Source organism: Heliconius melpomene, chromosome 15 (genome assembly GCF_056956725.1).
Source record: "Heliconius melpomene rosina isolate 202511_hmr_F chromosome 15, ASM5695672v1, whole genome shotgun sequence".
In the NCBI taxonomy this organism is placed as follows: Eukaryota; Metazoa; Arthropoda; class Insecta; order Lepidoptera; family Nymphalidae; genus Heliconius; species Heliconius melpomene.
This window is the reverse complement of record NC_140403.1, coordinates 11,820,216-11,836,361: the sequence shown is the minus strand read 5'-3', so window position 1 is coordinate 11,836,361 and position 16,146 is coordinate 11,820,216. Positions and strand designations below refer to the sequence as shown.

Below are 16,146 nucleotides of genomic sequence, written 5' to 3'. Positions count from 1 at the left end.
TAATTAATAGTTGATATTGGCTATTCTTTAGAAAACCTACCTATAAGGGCCGTGGTGGTGCATGGGCACAAGCGTGTCTGTAGTGTTGTGGGTTTGGTTCCCCCTCGAGGTAGTGGATTATTATCTATTAATACTTTCAGTTTTCTTCTTTGGTATCAAGACAAAAGCGCGGCTCAATACCTCAGAAATTTGACGGAAAGTGGGGAGTAGAGTGTTTTAACATTATGTGTTCGTTGCCTTCCCTACGATATGCGGGATACATCGCGAAGTTATATATAAAATGTGTAAAGGATTTAAAACCGTGCCTTTTGAAAACCAGAGCCGAGTCAGAGAGAGTGTGATATTTCACACTTCCGGGAATCAACACAAAAATTGAAACTATATGTTATTGTTTTATTCATGTGTTTCTGTATTCATTTCGATTATGTTAATTATACTGTACACAGGTATATTAATTGTCCTATTTCAACTTTAATTTTGTAACAGATATTATGAGGTTACAATGTAGTATTTCGTATATCGTACCACATTAAATAAAGTATCTATTAATTAATTATTTATTGCGCGAATAACAAAAACACCAAATAAGTAAATGGATCCTTGAATTTACATTTTGTTCAAAATCTCTGTCCGGACAAGACGACGCGCGACGCGGCGGACACTCGCGCGGCACTTTCGAATAGTTAAGTCGAGGCGGGTTTTAATAATTCAGTGCAATAAGTATTTCATATTATATTGAATTTTATTTACGGTCATTAGGACCCGTTTCTCCTAACGAGGATGACACAATGCGTTCGTCTAATGAAGTGCTTTGACTCCGCCGACCGTTTCGACATCTAACGATTGGCGCTGACTAGAAGCAGGTTCTCGGAGCGTCGCCGTGGCCGGTGGTTGTCGTCGGAGCGGCCTTATCTCCTGTTTGCGCACAAAGGTCGCTGCTGCTTTATCAGCTCACTGGGCGTTAGACAGTCGCCGATAGTCCTCGCGCGCGTACGCCTGCACAGTAGCAACACAACACGCAACATGGGCGCCGAGGAGCTGGTCCCGCTGGACCGGGGGGCACAGAAGACGAGGGCGGGGCTGCGAACGCTGCTGGCGCGGCGGCTGCCGGTGCTGCACTGGGCGCGGCGCTACGACCGCACGTGCGGGGCGGCGGACGCGGTGGCGGGCCTCACGCTGGGCCTCACGCTGGTGCCTCAGAGCATCGCCTACGCCGCGCTCGCCAACCTGCCCGTGCAGTACGGCCTCTACTCCTCCTTCGTCGGTACGTACCAACACTATGTACATCATAAACCACTATGTTGTATCTTATATTCACAAATTATTTAAAATACCCCAAGAAACTAGTTAAAATTATTTATAAAAATATTTTATTTAATTAACCTTAAGCTTGTTTGTTGCCTTTATATGAACAGTCAGTCAGGTTCGTAACAGTCCAGACGCAAGTTTCAGATTAATGACAATTTCGCTCAACATTTTTTAAAAAGTAACATAATCGAGTTTCGCCTGAATCATATTATATAACATTAAGAAAGCACTGAATATACCAAGCGATTGTAAGAGTAAGTATGTACATATGTTTGTGTGGGGCACCAGGCACAATGCTATACGTGGTGCTGGGCACCGTGAAGGAGGTGAGCATCGGGCCGACGAGCCTGATGGCGCTCCTGACGCTGCACACATGCCGCGGCCTGCCCGTGGAGTTCGTGGTGCTGCTCACCTTCCTGTCCGGCCTCGTCGTGCTGCTCATGGGCCTGCTGCGCCTCGGTCAGTACCCACTACACACTTATAGACCTTGCGATAGTTTTGTATAGCGCTTTTCGAAATATTGCCATTTTACTGCATCCTACAAATTAATTGAAAGCCAAAATATCTCTAATTAATGAGCTTTTTTACGACAGAAATTGAAAACTGCGAATTTAATTATAATAAATAATCAGAGGAACATAATATGTAACATTCACCTAAAACTGGTTTCCCAATGCAAATAGTCGCCGCCATTCATAACATTTACAACGTTTACAAACAGATAACATATCATTTTATGTCAACACATAATTGCTTAAGATTTTTAATAAAAGCTTCTAAACATTTACACAAATTAGGTTGTCTAAATTATAAAGATGACAGCGGCCTTGCGGCGACGGTCTTCATGCTAACATCCACTTATTAGGCATACATAGGTAAGTAAACACAAAAATTAAATTCAAATGTTATACTTTAAATACGATTACAATGTTCTACTTGGTGCAGTACACGACGCGTATGCACCAATAGATTCCACCACTCAAACTAATGTTCATTTGCACAGAAATTGACAACACGTATTACTATTGACAATATATATTAGGTACTCTGGTCACACGCAATGCCTCCGGAATTCGGCAGAAACTGGCGAAGGACGTGCCCTAATGGGAATGGGGTGTGTTAACATTAGATGTCCAGGTTCCCTCTGCCTGCTGTGTGCGGACAAAACTTGAAACTAAAACAAACTACAATCTTTTTATATTGTTATCTTCGTGTAACTCGCTTTTAAATTAATTTGTTCTTTGTCTTAGTGTTACCTCGGCCGCACAATTGTGCGCAAGTAAGCTTACTTATAATAAAAATACAAGCAAAAAGAGAATATTTGAAATTGTTTACTTGACAGCTTGTTCTCAGGCGCCGCATTATGGTACGCATGGATGAACAGGTTCCGCTAGACTCTAGACGCTAGACACCTGCTGTTATTTACGATAGTCCTTTCAAGAGTTTAGTATTTGTAAACATAATAATTGCCGGGGTGCAGCAGTCTTCTTCTACAGTACTCTTTAATATGTGCCTTAATATTAAAACGCTAAACAACATTTAAATTAAACATATATAAATATAACATTGACGCACATTTTATTTACTAACTGTGCGCTTGTGCTGTGCCTTGTGCTGTACAACGTAACGCCGGAATTGCTGTGAGCCTCCCTGGGGAGCTCGTCCCCCGCGCTCAAGGGAGCATGTCAAGTTGTCGCATACATAGAGTTTATAAACAAGATTGTGAGCGACAACTAATAAAAATACCTTATCTTTACCATTTGCAAAACTAGATATAGGTACATACTTATACACAATATACTTCAGTTTCACATATATATTTTGATGCTACTCATCAGATAAGTATGTCCCATACTTACTTATATAAAATATGAATATAATAAACTCCATTGAATATTGTATTAAATTACTATTTATGAGAAAATTAAGAAATTCACCGATAGAACACGATACCCGCATTGCAGGTAGTCATATCCGTGAGGCCATTTTCTCAGTTATTAATAAATTGCTATTTTCTTAATTAAAAGGACTTCCTTACATATTATGATGTACATGGATTGTATTGCAAAGTGTGTGTAATGTGTGGTGCTCGTTGCGCAGGTTTCCTGGTCGAGCTGATCTCTCCGTCGGTGACCAGCGGGTTCACATCGGCCACAGCCCTGATCATCGTGGTGGCGCAGTTGAAGGGGCTGGTGGGGCTAAGCTTCGTGGCGGAAAGTCCGGCGGAAAACTTGTACATGATAGCGCAGCGTTGGCGGGAAGTGCGCGCCCCCGACGCCGCGCTCGCCGCCGTGTGCTGCGCGGTGCTGCTGCTGCTCAGGGTGGCTATCTTTTTGCTTATTATTTACGATACAACTACATGGTTCTACGTATATTTAAGTGTTCAAAAACTTCATAAGCTCGAGACCTCCAATATCTCTCACTTTGTAAGAGCCGATACACAAACACAGGATGTATGTATGTAGTATTGTTGGAATTAAATAATATTTAAGTATGATGATCTATTTAAGTTAGGTTAAAGTATACCTAACTTAAATGGATACTTAGGGAACAGTACAAATTTCATTACAATTGCTTTAGTAGCTTATAGATATGGGAAAATTAAGAAATCAGAGGTAGATTGTAGTCAGCGTTGCCAGACGTTCCGATCGGGACAGGCATTGTCCTGTTTTTTAGGGATTATTCTACGTGCTGTGAAAAATCTTTATTTATTACTTTAAGATTTTAATTAGTTATTAATAATTTCATAGAAATACAAATAAGTATATTAACAATACCGTTTAAGCACAGTGACGTTTTTCTATAATAAAAAAAACATTTTATATTGAATTATTGATGTCTATCACCATTGGAAGTTTTATTCAAAACTCCAAAAACCGGACAAGCGCGAGTCGGACTCGCCCACCGAGGGTTTCATACAAAAACTGGAGTCTCGAGTATTTTCTGAAATTTAAGCTTCGCTTAGCCAGAGCCCTTCCATCTGATACCTCTCTTGAACTAGCGGCTTTAATACCAATTTTTTTTTCCTCCTTTTAATATATATTTTTTAGGATTTAACCACAAATGTGTAGTTTTTGATTTTTCCTGAAGTAATACTACTTGTGCATGCTAGCTGCCATATTTCAAATTTTAGGTCAACAGGAAGTTCCTTATTCATTTTGATTCCCATTATACTATCGAATTGATTCCTTTTATTTTATGCGATATAAATGTCCATATCTGTTTTTAAGTAAATATAGAAATAGGTACGATTAAATACTATTTTAAGGAAATCAAGTGACCGTAGATCTGAGTATATGGATTGAATTTCAACTCGATATCTAGACAAGCGCCAAGAGTTCCTGAGATAAAGGCTTTTGATAGACAACAGATAGACGGACGGATAACAAAGTGATCTTACAAGGGTTCCTTTTTTTCCTTGAAATGTACGGATCCCTAAAAATGGATAAGTAATCCTATATCTTATAAAACAAAGTCGCTTTTTGTGTCTGTCTGAACTTTCTAACTCTTCTTCTTCTAAACCACCCAACGGATTTGGATGCGGTTTTCACCATTAGGTCGAGTATTTCTCAGGGAAGGTTTATATATAGTTTATTATTTGTACATTCTTATGTAAATTAACATAAATACGATAAATGTGTATAAGGTCCTACCCGCTGAGACACTTTCGCGCATGCGCTGCTTTAATGGTAAGTACTACATGAAAAAATGTACTGGAGTATTGTTCCTCTTAATAAGATCTACAAAAAAGTCCGCGAGAGCATATTCGTATCTTTTAAGAATAACGTGTACTGATCATATTTCTGTCTAAAAATTGTAATTTCAATATATTTTTTATTGTGAGGGATATTTCTCCATAATGGTATTAATCCTTATCCTTTAAAATACTTTATTATTTTTTACGTTAAACGAAGATAAAATTTGCTTTTTAAACTATTTCGAAATTGCGAATAGTTTTAGAGAAAAACGCATTTAATTATTGACACATCACGCCGTTCACACATCAACTGTATCGAGTCAAGTTTCACTTATCCCTTACTCTCAACATATAAATAAGTATATTAGTTACGTTGGCCATTTGATGTAGATCAAAACTGTCTTTTCTGTTTTTCATTTTAATAAGTACTTTAGAAGTTGTTACAATATCAAAAAATCCTTGCTGCGAAACTCGCCTCGCGACGTTATGCTTATACAAGCGAGTCCGCCGCGCCCGCCTGCCTTACACGCATCGGTGGTTCAGTGGTAGAATGCTCGCCTGCCACGCGGGCAGCCCGGGCTCAATTCCCGGCCGATGCATTCTATTTAATTTTCGTCACAGGCAGCCACGTAGTGCTTGCTTTTCATCAGGGAAAGAATACCCTCTTCAGCATTAACCACAAGCTCGAAAAAAAAAACCCGCCTGCCTTTATAACAACGAAGATTTAGATGCGTTTGCACGTAATTCGAGTTGAATGTATTATTTAATGTATCTACTATTTAATGTAACTATCTAAAAATAGTAATTTAAATATATTTTAATAAGTACTTGAAAAGATTAGTATCACAGATATAAAATTACGGTACCTACTAAAAAATCCTTGCTGTGTAAAACAATTGGAAAATCCTTATTGAAACTACGAAAATGCGGGTTGCATTAGGGTTTAATTAATTTTCACATTATCTTAAGTGATTTGCAAACATACATTATATGAATAATCCAGTAGTAAAAGCGGGCGAAGCCGCAATAGGGTCGCTAGTAAATAATAAATTAACTCGCTATTTTATATTTATGTCCCGCTTTTTTACTTAAAATATTCGAAAATTCCGCTTTTCACCGGGAAAAAATCTGGCAACGCTGGCAAAGCGGTTGTAGTCCTGATTTTTTGCCTTTTCAGTTCAGTGGCTATTCTGTTTTTTATACTAATTTAATTATATATAGGGCGTTTACTATAGCCCATCGCTTACAGTGGATTATTTCGGATCATTTGAAGTTCTTCTCGAAAAACTGACTCTTTCATATAACCACTCGATTATCATGGGGGATTTCAACACGTGCCTGCTTAAAAATGATAATCGAACAAATCGGCTACGGAACGTAGTAAACGGAACTAATATGCACATTCTCCCTCTATCCTCCACTCACACATTCCCCAACTGCACCCCTTCTCTTTTAGACTTAATTTTAGTTTCTTCCATTGATCATGTTGCAACACATGGTCAATGCAATGCTACCGCATTCTCCTATCGTGATCTTATTTTTCTATCGTACAAAGCAAAACCTCCCAAAGCAAAATCGAGAATATTTCTCCAGCGTAACTTTACTGGTATGGATTTAGAACGTTTACGTGAGGAAGCTGGAAATGTAGATTGGAATATGGTTTATACAGAAAATAGTATAGACAACCAGATAGCTGTATTTAACTCCCTTATTATTAAATTATACGATACTCATGCTCCTATAAGACCCATACGTATTAAGCACTTACCGGCTCCATGGCTTACGGAAGATATAAAAAAGTTACAAAATAAAAAAAATAGCGCAAAATTAAAATATAAAAGTAATGCAAGTGAGAACAACCGGATAAAATATATTAAAGCTCGAAATCGATGCAACAGGGTGTGTAGGGATAAACAACGACGCCATATTCATAAGTCTGTTGTCGAGGAAGACAACGTAGAAAAGGCCTGGAAATTTCTTAAATCCCTTGGGGTTGGGAAAGCAAAGCAGAACTCCAATCCTTGTAATATAGATTTAAATAAACTTAATATTCATTTCTCTCCTTCTGTTACAATTGATGTACCCACTAAATTAAAATCTCTAAATCAAATTCGTGCCTTACCCACCCCTATAAATCACAGTTTCAACTTCACTCAATTCACCGAAAGTGATGTTAAGAAGAATATATTGGCCATTTCATCTGACGCTGTTGGCGCTGATTGCATTAGTCGTAAGATGATCATACCTATCCTTGATATCCTGATTCCTGTCTTAACAACAATTCTAAATTTTTCCATAGAAAGTGATACCTTTCCTTCATCCTGGAAAGAAGCTCAGCTAACGCCACTGCCTAAAAACCGCAATCCTTCTTCCATGTCTGATTTCCGACCTATATCCATTTTACCATTTCTATCAAAAGTCCTTGAGCGTCTCATACACCAACAACTTAGTAAATACCTGACTCATAACAACCTTTTTAATCCTTTGCAATCTGGTTTCAGACCCGGTTATAGTACGACTACTGCACTGGTTAACATATCGGATAACATTCGTCTGGGTATGGAGAATCATCAAGTTACCGTTATGATTCTGCTTGACTTTAGTGACGCCTTCAATACCATAGACTTTGATATCCTATTAGCCATTATGTATTCTCTTAACATATCTCCTAAAGTGATTGATTGGTTTCATTCTTACTTGCATGGTCGCAAGCAACGTATCCGGACACAGGATTCGTATTCTGAATGGTCCCCGGTGCTTGCTGGCGTTCCACAAGGTGGCGTGTTGTCCCCTCTCTTATTTTCACTATTTATTAATTATTTCTGTCATAATATTGCTTCTCCCTACCACCTTTACGCTGACGACCTGCAAATATGTCGTCAAAGTTCGTTGCACGATCTTTCAAACACAATCTTAGCGTTGAATGAAGAACTGAGAGCTATTACAGTACGTAGTAAATCCTTAGGCTTAAAACTAAATGCAAAAAAGACTCAAGCAATTATAATAGGTAGTCCAAGACTTATCTCTAAAATTACGTTTCATGAATTGCCATTATTATCGCTTGATGGAACCTGCGTCCCTTTTACTGACAAAGTTAAAAATCTAGGAATTATGTTTGACCAGCATTTATCCTGGAAACCGTTAATTAGTGAGGTAAGTAGAAAAATATTTTCAGCTGTTGCGTCGTTACGTCGACTACGTAATATCTTACCCATTCCTACTAAGGTTGCGCTGGCACAATCACTCCTACTACCAATTCTCGATTATGCTGATTGTTGTTATCTTGACATAAAAGAGGAGCAATTAAATAAGCTTGAGCGGCTCCAAAATGTTTGCATAAGGTTCATTTTTGGACTTCGCAAGTACGACCACGTATCCGAATTTCGTAAAAAACTCAAGTGGCTCCCTATTCGACTTCGCCGGAATACTCATGTTCTCTGTCTTTTGTATAATGTTCTCTTTTCTACGCATTCCCCTTCATATCTTAAAGAACGATTTAAGTTTTTATGTGAATCACATACTTTACCACTCCGCTCTAAGTCTCGTTTAACCCTTGAATTTCCTCGTTCTTCTTCTTCCTTCTATACCAATTCCTTCACTATCAAATCTGTGCGCTTGTGGAATTCCTTACCCATAACAGTCAAACAAGCTTTGACTATACAAACATTTAAAAAGAGGCTGAAAGATTATTATTTAACGCTATAAGTACCTAGGTTTCGATAGTATTTTTTGTATTTATTTCATGTTCTTGTTTCTGTGTTCAAAAAAAAAATAGAAATTATTTTATAACCAAAGTATTATGTATTTATTTATATATTTATGTATGTGTGTATGTATGTATGTATGTATGTATGCATGTATGCATGTATGTATGTATGTATGTATGTATGTATGTATGTCTGTATTTATGTATTTATGTATGTGTGTGTAAAACTAGATATCAGCTCTGTACACCCCTTCCCTTTTCAGACAATGTATTCTCTTTTCTACCCAAAGGTTGCCTGGAAGAGATCGCTCTCTTAGCGATAAGGCCGCCAATTGTACTGTTCTATGTTTTAAATACATGTATATGTGTCTTTTCTATAGTACAATAAAGAGTATTTTGTTTTGTTTGTTTGTTGTTTATATTACTAATCATAAAGGTAGGTCTATTAATTGTGAACACGTATTTCTGCAGAAACTGAAAGACGTGCGCGTGAGTCCGAAGCGTCACCGCCTGAAGAAGACGCTGTGGCTGATCTCCATCGCGCGCAACGCACTCGTGGTGCTCGGTGCGTCCACCCTCGCCTACTGCACCCACGACCCCGACCAGCCGCTTTTCAAACTGTCGGGTATGGGCCCCATCTTGTGCACATTTCGTATTCTATTGAGTTATTCGGTTTTAGAAATTAGTATGTACGGAGTGGGTCATTAAGATATGCGTATTTGAAACAATCATAGAAAAAAAAGTACAAGGCTTAGGAAAGAAAATCTTTATTTATTACTAGCGGACGCGCGCAGCTTCGCTTTCTTATTTAGGGGTGAATTCTAGAAAACCATGTAACATGTGTTCAATCAAATACGTTTAAAAGTCTGAATTTCAAATTTTATAAAAATTGGTGCCGATTTAAAAAAAATCTATACAAACTTTGAACCCTTTATTTGCACCCTTAGGGGAAGAATTCTAGCAAATGATGAAACACGTATTCAATTAAATACTTTTAAAAATCTAAATTTCATTTTTTTTAAAAATCGGTGCCGATTTAATTTTTTTTCCATACAAACTTTGAAGCCCTATTTCAACCCTTTAAGGTTAAAATTTTTCAAAATCCCTTCTTAGTGGATGTCCAGGTTACGAAAATAAACATCTGTCCAAATTTCACGTTTCTACCATCAGCGATTACGGCTGTGCGCGCGTCTTATCTCAGTCAGTGAGGACAAGTCCTTTTATATATATAGATAAAGTAAATACATGGGATTTTTAAAAAATAACATCACTGAGATGTGTACCATCCAAACGTACACACTCCTCGAATCTGAACCTCAAATGTGAAAAAACTCGCTGGCACATCGCTCGTGGGATAGCGGACATTTCCTCGGGAATGTTGTTCGAATGATGTTCGTTCGTTAATTGTCGTCGGTGTATTGGCATAAACGCGGATCTTGAGGTACCCACAGAGAAAAAAATCCAGTGTCCTGGACGCGATATCAATTTTCCAGTAAACGTTTCGTTTACAACTGCTGAGGACTCATTGGATGTATGAGATGTCGCGCCGTCTTGTTGAAACCAGGTCCTGCTATTATAGGCTTCCAAATTATGCAGTTGTTATGCGAAGATGGTGGTCATTTGGTTTCAATTCCTAGACTAATTGAAGTTTATACGGGTGAAATTATCGTAAGCGGAACATGATGATACCTTAATGATGTTCTTGATATAGTGAGCTCGGTTAATCTCTTTCGGGTTGATAATTGGGGATCGCGCCGTACGGACGTGGCTACTTCGCTTACAGTTTGTTCTGTTCTAATTGACATTGGACGTCCCGCAGGTATATGATTCAGTGTCGAAACCGTAGACTCAAATTTTTTGACCCACGATCTGATAAAACTATCACTAGGACATTGATTTAAATGATGTAAACTAAACTCAGAGCGAAATAGAAGCCTTTACACAGAACAGAACTGCTCACCGGTAAAACGCTCCATGGCGACTAAATTTCCGAGAACCAAACTACCTATCCCCACTACTTGCGCTCAGCTCCCACGTCCCTCTCACGATCAATCCGATTATGAAATTCGCACGCCTTTCTGTCCCACTCTGTAGTCCATAAATATATGGAAAATGCTACCAGTTTTTTTAATGATTTAATTAAAACGAATATTATTTATAACTAATTGACATAATGTTACATTGGTGTTCAGGTAAGGTGGAGCCAGGGCTGCCCAAGTTCGGTCTGCCTCCCTTCAGCGCCGTCGTCAACAATCAGACACTGGGCTTCGGCGAGATGACGGCGCGCCTCGGCTCCGGCCTCGTTTTGCTGCCGCTCGTCATGGTCATCGCTAACATCGCCATCGCCAAGGCCTTCAGCCCGGGAGGGCGCGTGGACGCTACGCAGGAGATGCTGACGCTGGGCGCCTGCAACGCGCTGGGGGCCCTGGTGCGGGCAATGCCCACGTGCGGCGCCTTTACACGCTCGGCCGTGTCGCATGCTTCCGGCGTACGCTCGCCCGCCGCCGGCCTCTACGCCGGCCTGCTGGTGCTGCTGGCGCTCAACTACCTCACGCACTCCTTCTACTTCATCCCCAAAGCCTGCCTCTCCGCTGTGCTCATCTGCGCCGTTGTCTTCATGGTCAGTGTGTTTGGTGAAGTGTGCGACTGTTAATGTATATTAATTAGATATAGAATAGATTGAAATATTTAATATTTTTCTTGCTTTGCTCTGACAACGAGGCAAAGCATGGCATTGAGTCCAAAAGTTTTTAATAAAAAAGAAGTATCTTAACACTATTCCCTCTACGTAACCTGCATGTTAGCTTTCTTCTTAGCAGAACTGAGTGAGTGACGTGAGTTGATGTTGGTTTTGTATATGTTGCCACGGTGGAACTCGTAAATAATTCAATATTTCAATTTTTCCATTTCGTAAACTGAGTAACAGAAAAAAAGACAAATGAATGGCGGTTAACGAAACACAAATACATTTATAAAACACATGTAAATAGCTGTATATATTTAAATTTGGAGTTCCTAACCAAAGAGGAAATTTGTAGTTTCATATATAAGGACCTAATATTAGTGCCATTGTCTGATCTAATCTACAACCCATATGCTCCAGATCGACTTCAAGATAGTACAACGTCTGTGGCGCACCAGCCGGCGCGAGGCGGCGGTGGCGGCGGGCACGTGCGCGGTGGGCGTGCTGGTGAGCGTGGAGGCGGCCGTGCTGGGCGGCGCGCTGGCCTCGCTAGCGGGCCTGCTGCGCGACGTGTTGCGCGCGCCCGCGCTTTGCGCGCTCGCCCGCTCCGAGGACGTCAGCGACAAGGTATAGTACTACGTCTGTGGCGCACCAGACGGCGCGAGGTGGAAGTGGCGGCGGGTACGTGCACATTTGATCTTGACCCGAAGATCTCTATGTACGAATTTGGTGGTGTATTGCCTTTCGAAATTCTAACCGGTGGGACCAGCTTGTGGGGAGCCGATTAGAATGTGCACTTCACAAACCTGTAAAGAATTGCGACGGGCAGTCATTGGGTTGATTTGAAGTCCTCAACTTCTATGGCAGTTCAATGGATCTTTACATCGGTCTCGTCTATTAATACGGAGTAACATCAGGGTATCCAATAATTTGGTTATTTATACGCTACAAAACTATAGCGGAAAAATAACATAATTGTGCAATATAATAATTGTGCAATGCTCCTACAAGTAGTTTTTTTTTGTTGTCTTAAATAATCTTAAATCCAAAGTTAACATAGTCAACTCGAATAACTTGTGACGAACATTTGCTCTCGCTGTGCACTCTCATCGTCAAACGATATTAGACATTAAGTTCTTGCTTCTCTTTTTACGTGTATGAAAAAAATTTTTTGCATGTTTTAGTATTTGGAATAAATTAGATTTATATATCATAAATAAAACTTTTATTAATTTATTAAATACGTTTAAAAGCTAAATATTTTCAACATTTATCATTTATTTTATAACATTACGTGTACTATACAGTGGTCTGAGGCGGCCGCGCGCGCTGTGATAGTACGCCTACGCCGCGCGCTCGTGTACGTGAACGCGGAGCGCAGCGCCGCCGCCATACACCGCGCCGCCGAGGAGGCCTCCGCGACTCGTCCACTACTCGTCAACTGCGAGGAGCTGACTCTGCTCGACTACACCGCCGCGCAGGTGCTGGCCCGCGTTCTGAAGGAGCTGCACGATAGCGGACGCATGGTCGTGTTCTACAAGGCCAGCGAGGCCATGGCGCGGCGTCTGGCCGCGGTGGAGGGGCTCACCCCGCAAGCGCTGCACGCGCGCACTGCCGCTGAAGCGCTACGTGCGATCGCGCCGTGCCCGCTAGCGCAACCTAACGCCGCTTCCTCCGCCGGAGAACACGTGGCTCTGCTGACTATGGACAGCGCACGGGAAGATGTATAGTGTAGCTATAGCTGAAGTTGACTTTTCCTATTATTGATTATTTTTCTTGCGAGTGAACAGTGCACAAAAGAAAACCTACCTACAGGGCGACCGCTTACCGCTACCTATACACTTGTACCGTCGTCGTAAAACATGTTAATAAAATATAATAATAAATAGATCGTCACTGTAAAAAAATTAAGACGGATCAGACAGATTAATTACTTAATTGCATGCACATATTGCACACTTGTGCATGGCATTGAACATTCCTTTGAAATTTTATATATCATGAAAAATTTCAATTTCCTAACCAGATTTTTTATTTTCACAGATTATGTATTACTCCTCTAACTAGTCTAATATTATTTCTTCTTGTTTATTTTAACAGCATTGTTACAATAACGGCCACGCCAGTATACCAAAGTGCCGGAAGCACGAGCAACAAACACAATAACCAAAGATTGTTACTAGTGGAAGTGGAATTAAATAATTCATGTAAATAATATATAACTGCTATTTGTAGTAAATAAAATACTTATATCTGTAGCTGTAATAGAATAGTAGTTTCTGCTAATAACTATGGAAACTTTAGATGAGAATATGTATAAGAATATAAAGTAATATATTGGTATTATGATTAAAATAAACTTATGTTTAATTATAAGTGTTTATTTCATAAATTTATTAAACTTATAATTTAATTATAAATTTAAAATAACCTTGACATTATTTGTTTCTCATTATTTTGACTTAATTATCAAAATTTTTGAATAGTATTTTTAATATATGTTCCCTGACTAAATAACTGAACTGATTTATCTCATATTGAAATGTAAAATTCTAATTGTAAATGTAATATTCTAAACTGATTGGGTTTACAAGTGACATTTTGAAATACATGGACGAGGGATATCAGGTTGATGTAATTTATACAGATTTGGAGAAAGCGTTTGACCGCGTGGACCATGTTATCCTTATGAAAAAACTATAACTACGTATTAGGTATACGAGGAGATTTATTTCGTTGGATGAAGTCTTATATGTCTAATAGAAAGCAAGCTGTTAGATTGGGGGGGGGTCTCGATCTGATTACGTCTGTATTACTTCTGGAGTACCCCAACGCTCACATTTAGGACCACTGCTATATAATATATATCTTTTTCATATAAGAGATTGTTTTAAGCATTCTAAGTTTTCAATGTTTGCAGACGATAAGAATGTGTACATGAAAGTGAACAGTATTACAGACTGCTTATTGATCCAAAGCGACTTAGATAGGTTAAGTCAATATTATAGAAACAATAGGATTACTGTCAATGTCGAAAAATGCAGTCAAATTACTTTTACACGAAAAAACATTTTAATCGATCATGCCTATATTATTAATAACTCTCCAATTAACAAAACTAATTTGGTTCGTGATTTAGGGATTTTATTGGATAGCAAATTGCAAATGAATGAACATATTAATTACATTACGAATAAAGCTTACAAATATTTAGGTTTTGTTATTCGTTCATGTAAACCCTTCAAAAACTTTAATTGTGTGTTTATTTTGCGCTTGTAGGAAGCATATTAGAGTATGGTAGTTGTATCTGGAATCCTCAGTTTGCTAAATATATAAATGCTATTGAAGCTATACAAGTAAAGTTTATTAAACACCTGAACTTTAAAATATATAGGAATTTTGGGACCTATGAGGAAAGCTGTAAACACTTTCATATTACTTCGCTAAGTGATCGTCGATTATTGGACTTGATGATAATTTATAACCCTCTGTCAGGCAGCATTGATTCACCCGAATTGCTTTCATGTCTAAATATCAACGTACCTATAAAAAGAACTAGAATAGCCCAGTCTAATCTATTTTATGTGCCTACATCACATACTAAATACGCGGCTAAGTCTTTTTTCTCTCGGGTACCATTATTATACAATAAAAAGTATTCTGATATTGATCTCTTCCATTTATCTGCAGATTCTTTTAGAAACCAAATTAAACAATTTCAATCTACATAATTGCTTATTTAGTTATACACACATACACACACAAACGTACACACACACAAATGGGGCATTTTATCTTATTATTATTTTTTATTTTTGGTATATATTATTACTTTTACTTTTTTACTTCGCATTGTTTTATTTTGTTATTTCTTTTTTTTTAAGATTTAAATATATATCTTTTTTTTTTCTTATAATATGTTTAAAAGATGTGTAGCTCTGTACTAGTACAGTACTACTGTAGTACTACTAGTAATAGATAATAGTTATAAGTAGAAAACTGTAATTGGCTTTATTTTTTTGTATAAGTTTTTTTTATATAAGTAGTTATAAATATGCTGTTGGTTTCTGTATAATAAATAAATTAAATAAAATAAAATATTTATCGATACAACGCCATGCGCCATCTTTCTTTATCTACTCCAGTCTTTCATGGCGTGGCATGCGAGCAATAGTCTTCTGATTACTAATACATTAACAAAACTTATCACAGTTCTATTTAACTCTAAGACAGTAAAACATTACTCCTAAAATATGAAAATTATAACACAAAAATAATAGCTTATATTAAAAGTCTAAAAATCCAGTTTTGAGTATTAATATTCAAATCCAAACAAAAACTTCAAAATTATTGTAAGAAAAATATACAGTGGGTAAAAAAAGTATTTGCACACCTAATTTTTTTGAAGTTACACCTAGAAAAACACAGAATGATTTCAGTTAATTGTATTTAATAGCTTATTCTATATATATTTAGAATTGATTATTAAAAATTCTTAGAAAACAGAAATAAAAAAATTAGATGGTAAAAACACCTCTTTTAAAGTCAAATAAGTATTTGCACACCAACCATTCCCTAGATACAATGTTATTCCCGCGACATTTTGTCACTTTAGGTAAAATGTGAACATTGTATGTATACATGTGAACATTGGGAAACGTATTCTAATAACGAGACATTTGTTTAGTGTTCAGAAAAATCTTGAAGCCAATATGCCGAAAGAATTTGAACTGTCGTTATCGACGCGTGAAG

General features: G+C 38.1%; 1 protein-coding gene across 1 annotated transcript; it reads left to right on the top strand.

The window, feature by feature from the left end:
• The first annotated feature begins 340 nt into the window (after positions 1-340).
• Positions 341-15,693, top strand: LOC146531719 (sodium-independent sulfate anion transporter-like). The gene is made up of 7 exons (XM_085198786.1): positions 341-1,264; positions 1,597-1,767; positions 3,409-3,629; positions 9,183-9,336; positions 10,904-11,331; positions 11,815-12,021; positions 12,702-15,693. The coding sequence occupies exons 1-7, from the start codon at positions 1,024-1,026 to the stop codon at positions 13,122-13,124; spliced, it is 1,845 nt and encodes a 614-aa protein (XP_085054912.1). The 5' UTR covers positions 341-1,023; the 3' UTR covers positions 13,125-15,693.
• Positions 15,694-16,146: the final 453 nt, after the last annotated feature.

Bases quoted from the DNA above. Each gene is read 5' to 3' on its own strand.
- LOC146531719 (XM_085198786.1), top strand. From the start codon at position 1,024: ATGGGCGCCGAGGAGCTGGTCCCGCTGGACCGGGGGGCACAGAAGACG. The intron at 1,768-3,408 runs GTCAGTACCCAC...CTCGTTGCGCAG, and splicing joins CATGGGCCTGCTGCGCCTCG to GTTTCCTGGTCGAGCTGATC. The intron at 11,332-11,814 runs GTCAGTGTGTTT...CATATGCTCCAG, and splicing joins TCTGCGCCGTTGTCTTCATG to ATCGACTTCAAGATAGTACA.